At 39.5% G+C, this 16,322-nt stretch overlaps 1 protein-coding gene and 1 long non-coding RNA gene across 2 annotated transcripts in view; one reads left to right on the top strand and one right to left on the bottom strand.

The window, feature by feature from the left end:
* LOC129036771 (uncharacterized) overlaps window positions 1-1,919 on the bottom strand; it is a 61,070-nt gene extending 59,151 nt beyond the window's left edge. The window contains exon 1 of the long non-coding RNA XR_008502642.1: window positions 1,773-1,919. This is a non-coding gene — a long non-coding RNA (uncharacterized LOC129036771). The remainder of the gene's footprint in view (window positions 1-1,772) is intronic.
* The window catches only part of STK32A (serine/threonine kinase 32A), a 153,120-nt gene continuing 138,658 nt past the window's right edge, over window positions 1,861-16,322 (top strand). The window contains exons 1-2 of the mRNA XM_054488342.2: window positions 1,861-2,254; window positions 6,591-6,738. Of these exons, the coding sequence (XP_054344317.1) occupies window positions 6,687-6,738 (52 nt within the window). The 5' untranslated portion in view covers window positions 1,861-2,254; window positions 6,591-6,686. The remainder of the gene's footprint in view (window positions 2,255-6,590; window positions 6,739-16,322) is intronic.

Consider the following 16,322-nt stretch of genomic DNA (forward strand, 5'->3'; position numbering starts at 1 on the left):
ATATCCAAGTTAAAAAAGAATGATATTACTTTCAATATCGCAGGGGGTGGGGTGTACTCTCCGCCTGTGATATTATTTCTAATATCAAGGGGAACAGAGAATAATGTTACTCCCAATAGCGCAAGGGATGTACACAAATGGTGATATTGTTCCTAATATCCAGGGAAGAAGATGATGATATTACTGGCCATATCGCAGGAAGTGTACACCCTTCTGTAATATTGTTTCTAATATTCAGTGGGGGAGAGAATAAAATTGATCCCAATATCGCAGAAGGTGTACAGACCCCTTTGATAGAGTTTTTAATGTACAGGGAAAAGAGAACAATATTACGCCCAATATCGCAGGCGTTGTAACCCCCCCCCCGCCCCCCGCTGTATATTCTTCCTAATAGGCAGCGTAGTAGAGGCTTATATTACTACCAATATCGCAGAAGGTGCACACACACCTGTGATATACTTCCTAATATCCAGCGGGAAAGAGGCTGCTATTACTTTCAATATCGCAGTGGGTGTACATCCCCACTGTGGTTTTGCTCCTAATATCCAGGGGGGAAGAGGATGATATTACTGACAATATCACAGGGGGTGTACACCTCTTCTGTGATATGGTTCCTGATATAAAGGGGGAGAGTGGATGATATTACTCTTAATAACTTAGGAAGTGTACACGCACCCTGTGATTTTGTCCCTAATAACGACATGGGGAGAGGTGATATTACTCCCAATATTGCAAGGGGTGGACACACCGCCAATCATATTGTTTCTTAAATCCAGGAAGGGAAAAGATGGTATTACTACAATATTGAAAGGATGTCCAGAACGCATTTCTTATTGTTCTTAATATCCAGGTTGAAAGAAGATAACGTTACTCTTAATACAACAAGAGTGGTACACCCCGCCTGTGATATGATTCGTAAAATCTAGAAGAAGAGAGAATGATATTACTTCCAAAAATACACTGGGTGTACAACCCCCTTTGATATTGTTCCTAATATCTAAAGGAAGAGATGATATTACTCCCAATACTGTAGAAGGTATACACCGTCCTGTGATATTGTTCCTAATAACTAGTGGGTGAGGGCATGATATTACTTCAAATATCGCAGTGGCTTTACACTCCTTCCGTGGTATTTCTCCTAATTTCCAGGGGGTGGAGTACGAAGTTACTCCCAATATAGTAGGGGGTGTACACCCACGCTGTCATATTTCTACGAATATTCAGGGAAACACAGCACGATAGAACTCCAAGTCTCGCAAAGAGTGTACACCATTTTGTGATATTGTTCCTAATATCCGGAGGTGGAGAGGATGATGTTTGTTTCAATATCGCAGGCTGTGTACACACACCCTGTGAAATTGTTTCTAATATCCAAGAGGGGAGAGAATGCTATTAATCCCCGTATAACAAGAGGGTGAGGCACACCCCGCCATATGGGGAGTAATAGGACACCCCCTCCCTCCCTGGCTACTACGATCCACATCGCAGGGGTGTGAGGCACTCCCCCGCCATATGGGGATTAATAGCATCCCCCTCTACCCCCCTGACTATTACGATCCACATCGCAGGGAAGTGAGGCTTCCCCCGCGATATGGGTAGTAACAGCACCCCCCTCTCCCCCCCAACCCCCCGGCTTTTAGGATCCACATCGCAAGGGGGTGAGGCACCCCCGGCGATATGGGGAGTAATAGCACCCCCTTCTCCCCCCCGGCTATTACAGTCCACATCGCAGGGGTGTGAGGTGGCTCCCGTGATATGGGGAGTAATAGTACCCGCTGTGCGTCCTGGTGGCTCCGGACCCGGCGCAAGCGCGGCGGGACCTCCATCCGTAGCCCTCTCCCCGCACCTCGCCCTCCCGGGGTCCTTGTCTAGTCTCAGCAGGCGGCAAACGGACCCCAGGCGTCTGGCTCTCACCCAGGCGACTGCCCAGCGGTTTCTGGAGAGAGCGTTAAGCGGAGACGCCCGCTGGCAAGCAGATCCCGCCTCCTTCCCTGGCCGAGGAGCCGCCCCTCCGGGGTAGCTGTGCGCTGGGCGGCGCTCGGACCCCTTGGCAGCCGCAGGTGCCTCCCCAGCCCAGCCCAGCTCAGTCCAGCGCAGCCCAGCCCAGCCCGGCCCTTGCAGCCTCCGCCGCTTCCAGGCAGATAGGTGCCTTTCCTTGCTCCTTGCTCTTGGAGTTCTTCTCTTAGTCCGTGCTCCCTGGATGAAAGCATCGCTCCGAGCCTCATGGGAGGAATGAAGGAAGAATCGAGACTAGGTGAGTGGTGGTCTAGATTTAACGAATAATAACAATAAACCTGCATACTAAGGGTACTGTTGGGAAGCTAGGAAGTGCAAGGAGAAGAAAAGACAAAGGCTGCTGATCAAGATAACTCACAAAACTAAATGCAGGCTGGGACCAATTCTAGCTATTTTGCACTCCGGGTTCCCCTGCCTGGCACTGACTCGTGTGCAGACCCAGACAGACTTCAATAAATATTTGCTGGGTTGAGACAAGTGAGTGGAGGTGTTTCTCCTTGTTCTCCAGCATCTAAACAAGCAAAACCTAGCTGCTTTTGATGATTGCTTCATCTCCACAAGGACTTTTTCCCCCAGGACTTAAAAAATAAAATGTGGTGTATTCACACAACGGACTGCTACGCAGCACTTAAAAAGCTAAAATCAGAGCTGTAGGGATCAGCATGCCTGTACCTAGATTTCAGAAGTATGATGGTAGATAGACACAGCAAGATGCAAAATATATCCACTCTATCGTGCCATTTAGGTGACTTATTTTAAGACCCTTTTCATGTTTGTAAAATCATAGAACGGGGACTGTAAAATGTTTATCACATCCGTGATTGTGGCTGTCTTTGGAAAGTGTGAAAGGGAAATCAATTGGACTTTAGGGTTAAGGTGGAAATAATATTTCCCTAAAATGTTTTAAAAATAAAAATGATAATATAAAGATGACCAAATATAAACAATTGTTAACTGAGAGTGTTATTAACTTGGGCATTTTTCATGTTTTTCCCGCTATTTTTAAAATATTTCTTAATCTAAGAAGTTCTGTTTTTCAAATGCAAACAAAATAAGTTGTGTCTACACACATCCTGTGACAATGAAACCTAAAATGTTTAATCAAAAGTTGCAACTTTCTTGCATCACCTCCTATGTTTTCCAATCCTAGAAGACCACACCTCTTTATCTAGGGAGGCTTGGTGGTTAGAGAAGCTTACCTGTTGACAACCCCCAAATTACAGGCCAAAGATGAAAGGTTGGTATTAGGGACCTAGTTCCCAGTAAATAATCTGATAATCAGCCAGGTCAGGGTAGACTCTGAAAACTCCCTGTGTCCCTGCAAGACAAATTTCTCCTCCTTTTACATTTCATATGCTTTGGATTTTCATTTTCATGGATGGTAGCTGTCCTCTTCACATCTCAAAATGATGCTTAGGTAGCACTGCAGACTTAGTGCCCAGAGATCAGGAAGGGCTGGGGGATTGGTAAAAGAGTCCTACAGCTCTATTGGGCTCTTCAGCAGAGTGGAAAGGACATGTCTCCATTTTCCTGTGAGAGAAAAGTAGATTTCTTTCTGAATATGAAAAAAAAAAAAATCTAATTTGGTTATCCACATGGGAGAGAAAATGAAAAATAATTTTAAACTGGATTGTGTATGTTAGGTGCAATGAAGAAGATACTAAACGACCACCCAGTGGTTCCATCTGCTTCCCCCTTCTGCAGACACACACAAAAATGGTTCCCTGTTTGCATATTATCTTCCCACTAAAAATCACTGGGTCCGTGGTGAACAAAATTGTCTGCACATCAGAATGAAATTCTGAAACATGGAAAATTGCGATAATATTCCTTCCTCTTTCTCTTTCTGATTTGACAATTCGCAAGGTCAGTGCTTGGTATCTCTTATGTTGCAGGATGACGGGCTACTTGAGAAAAACCTGAGGTGTGAAGAAAGATATAAGAATGACAGCACTGGGGTGCGGTGTGAAAACTACATGTACTCAGGTTTTAAGCACAAAATAAAAGACAATGTAGCCTCTGCCTGCAGTTAACAACTGCAAATCCTTAAAATTAATGTTCTGCCTGCCAGGCACCGTGGCTCAAGCCTGTAATCCCAGCACTATGGGAGGCTGAGGTGGGTGGATCACGAGGTCAGGAGATCCAGACCATCCTGGCTAACATGGTGAAACCCTGTCTCTACTAAAAATGCAAAAAAATCAGCCGGGCATGGTGGCGGGCGCCTGTAGTCCCAGCTACTTGGGAGGCTGAAACAGGAGAATGGCGTGAACCCAGGAGGCAGAGCTTGCAGTGAGCCAAGATGGCGCCACTGCACTCCAGCCTGGGCGACAGAGCAAGACCCTGTCTCAAAAAAAAAAAAAAAAAAATGTTCTCTTTAGGACCATTCATCTCTTTCTAGTGCCATCAGTGGTTCAGTCCTTACACTATCCCTCATTTGGATTTTAAACACAATAATAAAGCACAAAGGCCACCCCATTTGCTTCTCCCTAACTCACAATAAAACACTCACAATAAAAAGTGCATCCCACTTACTTCTTAACTCCCTTGTCCGCTGGAGTTAAACTCCTTTTGATTTTTTATCCTGGAGAAATGGTTGAGTTCTATCTTCCTGGGTCTCAATAATTCCACTGAGCTTCCATCAGCCACCTGTGACCACCTGCCCCTGCCCACTCCCTCTCTCATACCATTTAATTGGTTGCTTCCTAATTGCTGACTCTCTTTGCTCTCTATTTAATTATTCTTGCTAAAGTCCATAAGGCACTTTGCCAGCAGTTGGCTTTTAGTATGAAAAGTAGCATTTCCTTAATGAGTCTGCCTTCCAAACGAAGGGTTTACTTACATTTTCCTAATGGGAAAAAGAGCTTTTCTTCTATACTTGCTTAGGGGTTTCATAAGTTCTTTTTCAATAACTCATCCTTAACACTTTCTCCAATTCTGCCTGTAATCGATATTCCCTTCACATGTAAAGAGCTCAGGAGGAAATCAACTATTTTTTTTAAATATGCTATAAGGAAATTCTGCTACTCTTAGAAATAGCAGGAGCTAACATTCATTCTTTGCATATCATGTGCCCTAGCATTGTGCCAATTACCTTACATACATTGTCTCATTATCTGTATCCATGACCATATCTGTGCTAAGCATGAAATTTTCTTAAGCCAGGTAGCTGAGTAGAATTTTAAAATATTATTTTGTACAAAATCTAGACCTTTACCCCATTTGGGGGATAGATCTGAAGATCTGGGCTCATGTTTCCATGTGGTGACAATCTGTTTGATCTGAGCACAAACTTTATTTGGATGGAGCCATTGTCACCATTGTCTGCCCAATGCACTAATGTTAAATGCCCAGTCTGGCTCACTCATTTGCATCATCTGCCTGGCTCCTATAGGGATCCCAGCTTGTCAGTCCTGAGGTAGACACTGTCATTTCCCCCATTCTAAAGGTGAGAGGTTACATAACTGGGCCAAAGGCATTATCAGTGTCAGTTTTAGGACTAGAACACAGGATGATGCCTCTCTTTACCATTATGTTTTAAAGTGGAGCAAAGCCATAGTTTTTTCAGGATTTTTTCTTGTTCACACGTATCATTTAATTTGAGCCTCAGAGTGGCTAACAGTTTTGAGCACTTATGCTATGAAAATGTTTTGTGTATTCAGTTAAATGTATGCATACCATACATTTATGTAACTCAATACATAGTTATATATAAATGTGATATAACATATGTATGTATAACAGAGTTACACATATATGTGTACTATTTAACTTAATATATAATGAGTTAAGTGTATGCATATCATACATTTATGTAACTCAATATATAAAGAGTTATATAATACAAGAGTTGATATATATATAAATGTTATATATAAGCATAATATATATGTTAATATATATTAACAAAGAGTTATATAATACAACACAGAGTTAATAATATATAAATACAACACAAATAATTATATATGTGTGTAGTATACATTTAACTTAATATATAATGAGTTAAATGTTATGTCTATCCCATTCAACTCTCCATTGAGGAAAGGATCATTATCTTCTCCAAGTTCAGAAGAAGGAAACAAAGAAATGTATTGAAATTCAGCAATTTGCTGGTGTGGTCAAGTCCAACCCAGAACTTGTTTCTTTTACATTGTAGTACCCTCCAGGGTATGCAGAAACAGATAGCTAGTGCATCTTTACGACTAAAAAAGAAAGTTTTTGTTGTTGATTACCCAGTAACAACAAGAAAGTATAAAATCAGCATATTTTCTCAACAATATTTTCATTTTATAGTTGTTGAATAAAGTATGGCTGACTCCATTTTAAACTTTTCTACGTACCTTGAAAAATATGTTGCTTTCCTCCCATTCTGTAAGTCTAGGTCTGCTATTGATGAGCCATGCAGTGTTTTCTCCTGTTGCTTGATGTTTTTATTCTGAAATCATGGTTGGTTTTCAAACACAAAAGTTTTCACTACAGTGATACAGATGAGGTTTATGTTTCGGCCACAGTCTATACTCAGGGTGCCTACAGTAGAGCATATTATTAGGGTACTATTTCTTTTCCTATCCTAGATATCCAACTAAGGCTTCAGGACATGTTTTGAGCGAAGATGTGTGTTTCTGCCCGGATAGTATAAATCGAGGATCCAGGTCTGGGCAGATTCAACCATGGGAGCCAACACTTCAAGCAAACCACCAGTGTTTGATGAAAATGAAGATGGTAAGAAATATGGGATAGTGGCATATAAAAAATAGAATTTTGCACAATTCAAGTATATGCTTCTAGTTTCATAAGTTAAGCATAAGCATGGTCTGTAGGGCCTTGAAGGGAAAAGGCAAAGCTGCATGAGTGAGCCTGAGGACTTTGAAGGCTCATAGCTAGGTTTTACCTTCCACTTTCCATGGGACCTTTGGCAGCTTTCCTAATCTCCACTATACCACTGTCCTTTGTCCGAAGGGAGCTGCAGTTGGGCATGTGGTGGATAGTTAAATGATTCGTTTGTCCTCTGTGCTGTTCCTTGGCAGTTGAAGTTACCCCCATTGCTCATTGTTATAGAAAATACATTATCAACATGTACGTGAATGATAACCAGTGCTCATAATATTATAGAATGAAGCTGTGCCTTCGGAATTTCCAACTGCCAAGTTTTTGCATACTAGACAAATCCCATAATGCTATGTCATAGAAAAAAGAATCAGTTTTATTGGAGAAAAGGGAAACTTTCCAGGCCAGACCGAGCAGGACCAGAGTAAAGGCATGAGTCCTCCTGATTCTCTCATCAGTGAGGCATGCTGGAACTGGGCAATGCCTCCTCATGTCCCTCTTCCTTCCTATATGTTAAGTGTGAACAGCATTGGCATATGCAGGTGGCAACTGTTTGTAGGTTGTCTGGGGGAAAAAAATGCCCCAAGCCCCAGGTAGTAAGTTGTCCAGACCTCTGAGAGAGGGAGCTCTTCCGAGTAATTCCCAGAGAGCTCTGCTAATTGGAACAGGGAGGAAATGAATGGACTGAAATTCAGGAAATCTGACACCAGTCCTACTACCAGTTACTTTTTAGGCCCAAGCAGCTTATTTACTGACTCTATCTTCAATTTTGTTATCAATAAAGTGAGGAGATAGGTCCCTTCCCACTCAAGAAGTTTATCATTTTGAGATCCTAAAGCAGCTTTGTGAATTCTGAAGAAGCTTCTAAATCATCAAGGAAAGTTTATTGGGTTAGAATGCAAGTTTGATTGCTGCAATGAAAACTACAAATAACAGTGGCTTAAGCCAAATGGACATGTTTATCTTTCTCATGTGACAATCTAGGCATAAGTAATCCAGGTGATGTGTGGTTCCAGCAGCTTAGGGACTCTGACGCCAACTACTTGCCTTTTTCCCTCTCTTCCCATTTCTAGAGTGGTACTCTCAGGGTGGCTAACCAACCACAACAAATTCCAGCCAGTGAGAAAGGTGGAAAGTAGGAGAGGTTATGCCCACTTATTTATAGGATTTGCTCTGGCTTGTCACTTTTGTTCACTTGCACTTAGCTAGATAAAAGAAAGACTGGGAAATTTAGTTTGTTATCTTGGGTGGCCATGAACCTTCTAAAAATAAGGAGTTCTGTTTTATTACAAAAGAAAAGAAGAATTAGGAGTTTGTCACGATTGGGGACAACTATGTCTGCTGTAGTTGGGGGCAAACAATCTTAGTTTTGAATCTTTGGATGGAAATACTTTTAAAAACAAAATATGGGCCGGGCACAATGGCTCATGCCTGTAATCCCAGCACTTTGGGAGGCCGAGGCAGGCAGATCACGAGGTCAGGAGACTGAGACAATCCTGGCTAACATGGTGAAACCCTGTCTCTACTAAAAAATAAAAAAAATTAGCCGGGCGTGGTGGTGGGCGCCTGTAGTCCCAGCTACGCAGGAGGCTGAGGCAGGAGAATGGCGGGAACCCGGGAGGCAGAGCTTGCAATGAGCCGAGATCGGGCCACTGCACTCCAGCCTGGGTGACAGAGCGAGACTCCATCTCAAAACAAACAAACAAACAAACAAACAAAAAAAAAAATGTATGGCTGCTCAGGACGCCTTGTTTCAAGCTATTCACTATCAGTTTGGAGGCCCATTCTTACTATTTCTACAGAATAGTTCATAGGAATCTTGAAATTATATAGCTGGAAAGGGGCCTTAAAACTTTTTTTTTTCATGGCTATTTTGGTTGCCTTGCTTTAATTTATCAAATAGTAAAATCAAAGATCTAGAGACTAGTGATATTACTTAATTTTTCTGTCTCTAAAATGGAAAGACAAATAGGCTTGCTTTTCATTTAGTGGGTTTCCTCTGCTTCCTCTGGACTCAGAGCTAATATTGTACATGAGGCTGGTCGTCAGAGAACAGGGTGGAAAAGAGAGGCCAGCTGCATACTTTTAACTTGCTGGGCTACATTTGAAGGTATTAGGATAGCATTATGATGAGAAAACACAGAAATGCCTAACTCTTCCTTGATTCAGCCAGGCTTTCTTCTTGTGTGATGCCCAAGAAAGCTACATACCCAAAGAATTGTGACAATTGGGAAATAAGGTACCCCTTTTTAGTTACTTTAAAGGACTCTAAAAAAACTAGGTTGAAGGAGAGTTAGGCTTAGGGACCAGACAGGTCTTTCTTAACACCCTCTAGGTCACCACCTTTTCTGTTGACCGGCTTCTCGGCCCAATGAGATGAACCCACTGCAGCACCCATAAAGGGAAGATCTGAGAATAGCAACAAGTCTGTGCCTCCCAGAGGTGCTAGGCTCTCTGTCTGTTTATGCAGACAGTTGCAAGGCAAAGGAAGTAGGAGGGCAAGTCCACCTACTATAAACCTGTCACTCTCTAGACATGAAGAATAGAGGAGGAAACAAGTTGGTCCTTGCTCTGTCGTTGTGAAGCCCATGTTCTGATGGCGGAAGGCTGACAATAAACAGGTAAATAATACGTAAACCAGATAATTTCTCAGTGCCTTAAAGGCCACCAAGGAAATGACTCCTAGTGATCTTACAGACGGTGACAGTGACGGTGAGAAGGCCACTTTAGATAGGGTGGTTGCGGTTGTCTTTCTAAGGAGGTGACGTTTGGGCTGAAGCCTGAAAGATGAGAAGAAGCCAGCTATGAAATGACATGAAAAGAATAGTTCAAGAACAGGAAAAACAAGTTCAAAATCCAAATAATGACAAAATCAGGATTGAATAGTTGCCTATATCTTAACGTTCTCTCATGAGCGCGAGTTTGCCAAAGAGACTGCGTTTATTGCCATGTTAACTTATTTCTTTAAAAGATCATTGACTTGGGGAGAAAAAGTATGCCATTCTAGGGAATTTACTTTTCTTTAAAATTCAGTACATTTTGTAAAGTTCATTTGACTCTTCGCATAAATCTGGATTGAGCACAAGGTAAAATTGTATCTGATTGCTGTGAAGCTCCTGACCAAGAAAAAGCAACCAAAAAGCACTGATTAACCAAACAACATTAATGCCTATGTCATTTTTGATATCCATATTTTTATACACATAATGATAATGTATAATCAAACTGGGCCAGTATCAAGGGCACTAAAATGAGCTAACTTAATTATTTTAAAAATATTGCCTAAAAGAATCCCAATATGGGATTTCTAAAAAGTTTTTTAAAATTTTTAAAAAGATTTTTTAAAAGATTTTTTAACATATTTTCTTCAAACTGTTTAATATTTCCAATATATAGATATGAGAAGAACATTTAACCAATATTTTTCCCAAGTAATATTTCAAGAATTCTCTCTTATGGAAAAAGTGTTTTTGTTCACTTTGAAGGTAATTAAGGAGCAAGATAAGAGGTTATTGGATATCCCTTGAGATAAGCTATTCTTGCCAGAATTCATCCTGACACTTGCATTTCATGTTGTTCCATCTGATATCTGATCTTGAACACATCATTTTATTAGTTACTTATGTTGATCTTTATTCAGCGAAAACAAAGTAGAAGATTTTCGGGCTGGGCACGGTTGCTTACGCCTGTAATCCCAGCACTTCAGGAGGCCAAGGTGGGCAGATCACGAGGTCAAGAGATTGAAACCATCTTGGCCAATGTGGTGAAACCCCATCTCTACTAAAAAATACAAAAAAATTAGCTGGGCATGCCGGTGTGTGCCTGTAGTCCCAGCTATTCGGGAGGCTGAGGCAGGAGAATTGCTTGAACCCGGGAGGTGAAGTTTGCAGTGAGCTGAGATTGCTCCACTGCACTCCAGCCTGGCGACAGAGCAAGACTCTGTCCAAAAAAAAAAAAAATGGCTTGCTTATTTGATTATGTAAGATATCTTTCATAATTTAGATCTCAAATTATACTATTGTTTTGTTTTGCGGTTTTAGCTCTTATGTTTTAGGGCAAATCTTAAGTCCTAATTACCTTTTTTTATTATTGTGGTAAAATATATATAACAAAATGTACCATTTAATCATTTTAGAATATACGGTTTATGACATTAAGCACATTCACATTATCATGCAACTATCACCACTACCCATCTGCAGAACATTTCTCTTCTCAAACTGAAACTCGGTACCTCTGAAACAATAACATCCACATTCCATCCCCTCCCCAGTCCCTGTTAACAACCATTTAACTTTGTGTCTCCATGAATTTAACTACTCTATGTACCTCATATAAATGGAACATATAAGATTTGTTCTTTTGCATCTGGCTTATTTCATTTAGCATATATTTTCAAGGTTCATCCATGTTGTAGCATGTGTCAAGATTCTCTTTCTTTTTAAGTCTGAGTTGTATTCCATTGTATGGATATACCACATTTTGTTTATCTTTTCATTAGTTGACATTGACTGTCCTCACCTTTTGATTTTTGTGAATAAGGCTGCTATAAGCATTGGTGTGCAAATATCTGTTCAAGTCCCTGTTTTCAATTCTTTTGGGTATATACCTAGAAGTGGAATCACTGGATCATATAATTCCTTGTTTGACTCTCTGAGGAACCATCATACTGTCTTCTACCTAATTATGCTTTGTGTTTTATTAATGGGACACAGCCTGGCATGATGGGCTAGAGTATTGGAAAGGCATACACAGGTTCAAATCTCAGCTGTGCCACATGCCAGTAATCTACATGTTTCTATGAGAAGAGTCAAAGGTGATATAGCCTGGTCAGCCATTATCAGACACTAAAGTCAATTTGACTAATTATATGGTGTTCTAAGGAAACTTGAGATACCACAAGAAAAGTCTCCAAATCTAAATAATTACTAGTGAATTAATTGAGGGGGAGACTTATTTAAACTTTGTAAGCCTCAGTTTCTTTATATGTAAAATGCAGGTAATAATTGGGCATACTTCATTAGGTCTTTGTGAGGATTGAATAAATAATGCACGTAAAACACTTAGCAAAGTATTTCCCATAAAGTAACCACCCAATTAATGCTAATTAAGTGTTATTTACTAACATCAGAGTTTCCTAGTGTGAACTCTTCGAAGTACTTTAAGTTCTGAGAGAAACAACATTGATTAAATGCAACTCTGTTGATGCCGTGGTTGATTAGACCTATTCATGTTTCTATTGATTGAATTAACAGAATGGCAGATTTTATGGATTCTGTTAAAACCTATATAAAAACGCTTTAAAAGAAGCCAAGTTATTGACTGCACAAAAACGTAATCTCATCTGATATCTTTTTTATCCCCCTGAGGTTTTTGTATTTTTGTTTAAAGCAAAATCAAGAACTAATTGGGATGAAAATAACTAAAGTTTACTTTGTCTAAGTCCCAAACTGACTAATAAGTAATGCCATTTGATCAACAGATTCAGTGAAAACTGTCCCCCATTCTCAACTACCATATGGATATTCTGAGATATAATTAATGATGCAGAAAAACATTTTTTGTTTTCTGAAATTAAAGCATAGACGTGCAAGTGACACTTCTTTTTAATGCTTACAACCTTTTTTTAAAAATCTACTTTATTTTCTCTATCTGAATGCACTAGATTTTGTTTGTTTGTTTGTGTGGTTGGTTGGTATGGTTTTGCTTATTGAGGTTTTCAGGCTGATTTAGAAAAAAGAAATCTTTACAGGAGAGAGTGGACTTGTTTACAATTCAGAGTCGAGGCAACAAGAAAAAATCTTGCAGTCATTATGAGTAATATGTGTATCCAAGTTTATACAAAGAATGTAAAGGTGATAAAGTTGGCTTAGTTAAATCAAGAGACAGCCTTCTTCTAGAGCTAAGAAAATTTGGACTTAAGTTTAAAAAGCTGCTCTAAAGAGTTCATCAATGCCCTGAGTTTGCAGAGAGTTCAATTATTGCATTATTCTTTGGACTTGCTGAAAACTCAGTGTTCTACTTTTATTTGGCAACACCATCTCCTAGGATATGTGGCTGTTTCCAGTTTTCCAGCATCTTCAGTGACAGAGGCAATGGGATCCTTTAAAAAAATGTTGGGCCAAGGAAATTGGCCACAGATTTGCAATCCAAAAGAAATAGGAGGCTGCTAAATTGATTCCAGCTATGAAGGACATCGAAAATTTCTTTTGTTATTTGAATGTCTATCATGGCCTATTTGCACTCAATTTAATAGGCAAATGAATTTCCGACTTTCCCTTACCAGCCTTCAGTAATGTTGTCTTGTATTTATTATTTTGCATTAGAATGGTTGGAAAAGTTAAAGAAAAATTTCCCTAGCAAGAATTGGCTTCTTAAAAAAATAAGTCGTCTTGGACAACCTAACATTTAGTAAAGGCATTTGTCATAAATAACCTCAAGTCCAATTTATGGCAAGGGTTTTAATTTGTAAGGGCTTTATTTCTCCATACAAAGGGATTGGAGAAACAAACTAGAAAGCCAGAAAACAGACCACAAACACTGAGCTAGTGGTTCCAACTGGAGTGTTCCCTGAGCAGTGAGTTATGAATACTTGTTTAGAAGAATCAACTCAAACAAATTTAGGAAAGTCACATCCTGCCTTTAGAGCTTCCAGTGTTTGTTAGCATATTAAAGTCTCTGAAATGACCTACAATATTGAAATCTCAGTCTTCTGCTATTTTTAATATTTATTTCAAAATGAAATAATTTTTGTGAAAAACATTTTAATATCTGTGGCTCATAATATTCTGTGGATCTCAGTTTGGGAAATGGAAGATTATAATCGTATCTACTCTTATCTGTTGGAAACATCTTTCCATTTATTTTTCCTGCTGGTTTAATGGCAACAAATTTTTACACGTGAAATATTTGTAATGTGATTTATATGAAAAAATGTAATTTTCTTATTACACGATCAAAAGTGGTTATGCTCCTCTGTAAGTTTTCCTTACAAGTTTTTATGTTGCATAATTTATATCTATTTGGTTTAATGAGTAAAACACAAGATAGCTCAGTTTAATTCTGGGATGTTGGATGTTTCTAGTTAAAGAACAAGTTGGATTTGATGAAAATTCACTGCTTCTTTATTATTTTTTAAAACTCAAGAACATGTTAGTTAAAGAGTGTCTTCTGAACAAATTCTTGTGAAGTAGTTGCTGATTATTAAGTAACACTCATGCTACCCTAACTTTTTATACTATCCAGAGCTATAGACATTTTTAATTTTCAACTTGCAACTACCTAGGTTGAAAAATTAAATCTGCAAGCCAGTTTCATTGTTCAGACAATTTGGTTATCACTTCAAGCCTACTATCTTCAAAGAAAATGGGAGTGCAGGCCTTCATGGGAGCTGACTTCTGCTGTATGGCCTTGCAAATGTCAACTCGATTAGAGTGACCAGTGTTAGCCCTCAATTCACAAACTCAGGTCCCATGAAATATACAGGGATTTCTACTATGCATTACTATGTGACCATTCATGGAAGTTTCATTTGGAAACACAGACATTAAAAAGCCAGTCATGGAATAATATTCTTGTTAAAACAGGACTTTGGCAAAAAGGACTAGAAAACTTATGGCTATAGATTTTGAATCCAATAGCCTTGCATAGGCTTTTCTGTTTCCTCCTAAACTATGTCTTCTGTCCTTTCTGGAGGCATATTTATAGTAAAATAAACAAAATTAACCTTGTTTTACACTCGAGTAACCTATACCTTCGGTTATTTATGAGAATGACTTAAAGCAGAGTTGGCAACTTTTTCTGTAATGGGCCAGATACTAAATATTTTACACTTTCCAAGTAATACAGTCTCTCTCATAACTACTCAACTCTGCCATTGTAGCATAAAAGCAGACTTAGACAATGCAGACACAAATGAACATGGCTTTGTTCCAATAAAACTTTATTTATGGACACTGAAATGTGAATTTCAAAAATATTTTTTGCATAGGATCAAATATTATTCTTTTGATTTTTTTCCAATCAATAAAAAGTGTAAAAATCGGCCAGGCATGGTGGCTCGTGCCTGTAATACCAGCACTTTGGGAGGCCGAGGTGGGCAGATCACCTGAGGTCAGGAGTTCGAGACCAGCCTGACCAACATGGAGAAACCCTGTCTATACTAAAAATACAAAATTAGCTGGGTGTGGTGGGGCCTGCCTGTAATCCCAGCTACTCGGGAGGCTGAGGCAGGAGAATCACTTGAACGCGGGAGGCAGAGGTTGCAGTGAGCCCAGATTGCACCATTGCACTCTAGCCTGGGCAACAAGAGCAAAACTCCGTCTCAAAAAAAAAAAGTGTAAAAACCATTCTTAGTTCATGAGCTATACAAAAATAGATAGTGAGCTAGATTTGGCCCATGGGCCTTATTGTGCTGACTCCTGCTCTAAACATCTTGCAGACATTTCTTCATATGCCCTAAGAGATTTCTGATATCCCCTCATAATACCCTGGCCTTACACCAAGACTACAATCTGTTCTTTGCAGATGCTTAATAAATTCATTCTTCCCTGTCATTCAGTTGATCCGTGTGAGCCAGTGGAAATACTTGGGCCAATAAATCTAGTGTGTTTGAGGGTAAAATATGCTATTTTTGTAAGATATATTATTTAATGGCCACACAACCTAAATTCAATTAAATCGTTACAACCTGTAAAGCATTTAAAATATGACTAGGCAGAATTTGCTTCCTACTAAAGACATTTATTCAATTGAGGAGCGTCCAACAGTTGATGTTCATCCCCCCATCCTGCCCCACTGTTCTACTTTGCAATTTGTTTGAAAGAAATTGTCAATATATTTCTGACTTCTGAGCAAATCCATGAATCGGGATCCAGCAACAGGAAAAGAAGCTGTTGCTGCCCATTGCTTGGTTTTGGCACCAGAAATGGATAAATCCCAGACTTCCTGGGGCACCGTGTTTTATAAAAGGGAAGTGCTGACAGTGCAAACAGCTGCCATCAATTGGCCTTGGAGACTACTTCCCTGGAGAAGCTCCAATTATATTCTTAAAGGACCCACCAAAATCTTCAAGTGTTAGTGGCAACCATTTGCTGCCAACCATTTGAAATGATGAAGGGCTGGTGAGCCGGTTAAGTGACTTTTTTTTTTTAATCAGTGGATCCTAAGTGATAGGCTCTAGAGCTGATCTTCAACCTTAACTAATATCATGGCATCAGAGGGCTACAGGTTAAATCAGTGTTTCCCAGTCACTCTCTGTAGACAAGTAGCAACTACGACAAAGCTTTTCTTAGTCTATGGTGGAAGAGAAAAATTAGGACAATGTAATAAGCATCCCATAAACTTATTAAACCTATTAAAATTTAATTTTAAGATTATGTCATTTTTTGTACATGTGTGTGCTTAGTATTTATGGATTGTGGAAATAGAATTTTTTTTTTCATAGTAAGAACCTAGGTAAGTGACTTACCTCTCTGATC

This window comes from Pongo pygmaeus, chromosome 4 (assembly GCF_028885625.2).
Source record: "Pongo pygmaeus isolate AG05252 chromosome 4, NHGRI_mPonPyg2-v2.0_pri, whole genome shotgun sequence".
Taxonomy (NCBI): domain Eukaryota; kingdom Metazoa; phylum Chordata; class Mammalia; order Primates; family Hominidae; genus Pongo; species Pongo pygmaeus.